The 2,487-nt window shown below is 35.4% G+C and overlaps 1 protein-coding gene across 1 annotated transcript; it reads left to right on the top strand.

The window, feature by feature from the left end:
* The first annotated feature begins 872 nt into the window (after positions 1 to 872).
* LOC112506803 (F-box protein At3g22700-like) lies at positions 873 to 2,048 on the top strand. The gene has a single exon (XM_025111084.1). It carries the CDS (start codon positions 873 to 875, stop codon positions 2,046 to 2,048), a length of 1,176 nt encoding a protein of 391 aa, XP_024966852.1.
* Positions 2,049 to 2,487: the final 439 nt, after the last annotated feature.

Here is a 2,487-nt window from a genome sequence, read left to right as displayed (position 1 = left end):
ATAAACATCTCATTTTAAAATTTAAAAAATCTAAAATATAATTACGATAATTATCAAGTTCTAACAAAATAATTAATTATCATCTTTATAAGAAAAAAAATTATGCATAAGTACAATTATTAAAGCTCTATGTTTGAATTTGTATAACTAACTGCGGATAAACATAATTAAATAAAGGAAAAGCATCTTATTTTAAAATCTAAAATATCTAAAATCTAAAATATCTTCAAATTTATATTTTATTGAAAAATAAAAACATCGTCGTTTTATTTAAATCACATAAAACCATATTATGACATCGACTGAGATAAAAAATAAAATGAAATATTAAAATCAAGATGTATCTCGTTGCGTTGCGCGAGTACCCTTCTATTTAATATATAAACAAAATTAAGTTTTACAAGGGTGGTGCCTGATTGGTTTGATCTTGGCTCCAAAGGTCTCAGGTTCAAATCTAAGCAGGAATAAAAATCCGTTGTGGTCACGGATGTTCAAATGCAGTACTCCAAGCTATCTACAAAACAAATAGTTATCTTGAAATTAATCAACTTACATAACAGGTTAGATATACAATTGTAATTGGTATTCTAATTCTCGATTTACAAGAATGGGAAGGGAATCCCTTCCATCTTAATATGTTTTGAATCTTGAAATTGAAGATTCAATATAAAATAATATCTTCTAATTGTTTACCCTTGCAAAGATGGACGAGTTCGGTTAATATCCCAAAACTACAGGGACTAAAATGTAATTTCCTCTCATATTTGAATCTTATAAATTCGAGACGGTTTCTGTGGGGAAAAGAATCACAAATCTTCCCTCTCCCGCATAAACCCTAAAAAGAAATTCAGAATCATATCCCCAAAATCAAAATGTCACGGAGCATACCTTCCGATCTCCAAGAGGAAATCATCACAAGACTTCCTGTCGAATCATTGATTCGATGCCGATCGGCGTGCAAAGCATGGAAGTCACTGATTGATTCCTCTGCGTTTATTGCTGCTCACAGCGTTCGCCAAACTCAGCCGCAGCATTTCCTTATGATGTATCAAGTGCGAGAACGGGAGGAAAATGAGGGAAWATACGTTTCTTTTGTCGATGATAATACTTTCCCCCAACAAAGGTTTGATCCGATTGTTCCTGTGCTCGTTCAAATACTTAAGGTTAAGGCCACTGGATCAAGAATAGTCGGTAGCTCGCACGGCTTGCTGTGCCTCCACGGTTATTATTATCGAGAGCAAGAAAAGGAAGTGGCTGTTCTTTGGAATCCTTCCATTATAAAATCGATTGCTGTTGCTGTACCTTTTAGTGTGTTAAGTTTGTCGTTTTCAAGGGTCCTTGGTTTTGGGGTTTGCCCCGACACTTGTGACCCTACGCTTGTCGCAATTACATATATTAGTGCATGGTGGAGAATGGAAAGTATAAGTTACATCCCTCGGCAAGTTATGGTTTTCTCATTGGGCTCAAAAGAATGGAGGAGTTTATGTAACAATCTGCCTCGTAAATCAATTGCATTTACTTGGTCTCAGGTAGCTATAGGTCATTTTATTTATTGGTTTGCTTATGATGGGATTGCTGAAGATGGTGGAATTAGGGATCATAAACTGATTATGTCATTTGATTTGAGTACTGAGGAGTTTCGAGAGGTAAACCTCCCAGATAGTTCGTCTCAGCTGCGCTTTATATGGTTCTCCATCTTTAGGCTAAGGGAGTCTCTTGCTTTGCTCGAGTCTGGTGAAGATATGAACGGGATGCAAGTTTGTATTGTATGGATGATGGAGCATGGTGATACAAACACGTTTACAAAGTTATACACCATTAACCCACCATATCCTGCATATATACAGAGAATTCTGGGGTTTAGGAAGAGTGGAGACCCTATATTTGAGATGACACTTTACTATTGTCATCAAAAGCTTGTTGTTTATGAACCTTTCTCAGAGCTCTTCAAGGATCTTGGGATTTTTGTAAACGGATTTTCATCCTTTGTGAATTCTTACACGGAATCGCTGCTTCTGCTCAACGAGGAAGATCATACTATTTATTAATTGATTTGAGGACGAAGATGGTGGCCTCGTTGCAAAGTGTGGAGCTGTGAAGATGACTTTTGGAACAGGTAAGCAAGGTAGAGATTGATGTGCAATTACCATGCGTATTAGTTTTAAGTTTTCTTAAAAAGTTTTCTTACCATGCATATAGATTGATGCACATATCTTTTTGGTATATTAATACATGCATAAATCTTGTTGGGTATTCATGGTTTGGAATCTTTATATGCATCCTTGAATGTCTCAAAGTAATGTCTTTTTACATCTAATTTGATGTTCATGCCTTAATATTAAAACATATTCAGTGGATAATATTGGATCCATCTGAAAATATGCCAAATCACAGAAGTTCTGCAAATTTGGCCTTATTTTCTTGTATTCTCTTTAGCTGACTAAAAATTCGGAGATTAACTTTGACCATTACGTACGGTATGATACC

Source organism: Cynara cardunculus (assembly GCF_001531365.2).
Source record: "Cynara cardunculus var. scolymus isolate 2C chromosome LG 1, CcrdV1, whole genome shotgun sequence".
In the NCBI taxonomy this organism is placed as follows: Eukaryota; Viridiplantae; Streptophyta; class Magnoliopsida; order Asterales; family Asteraceae; genus Cynara; species Cynara cardunculus.
This window is presented reverse-complemented; position numbering and strand designations above follow the sequence as displayed.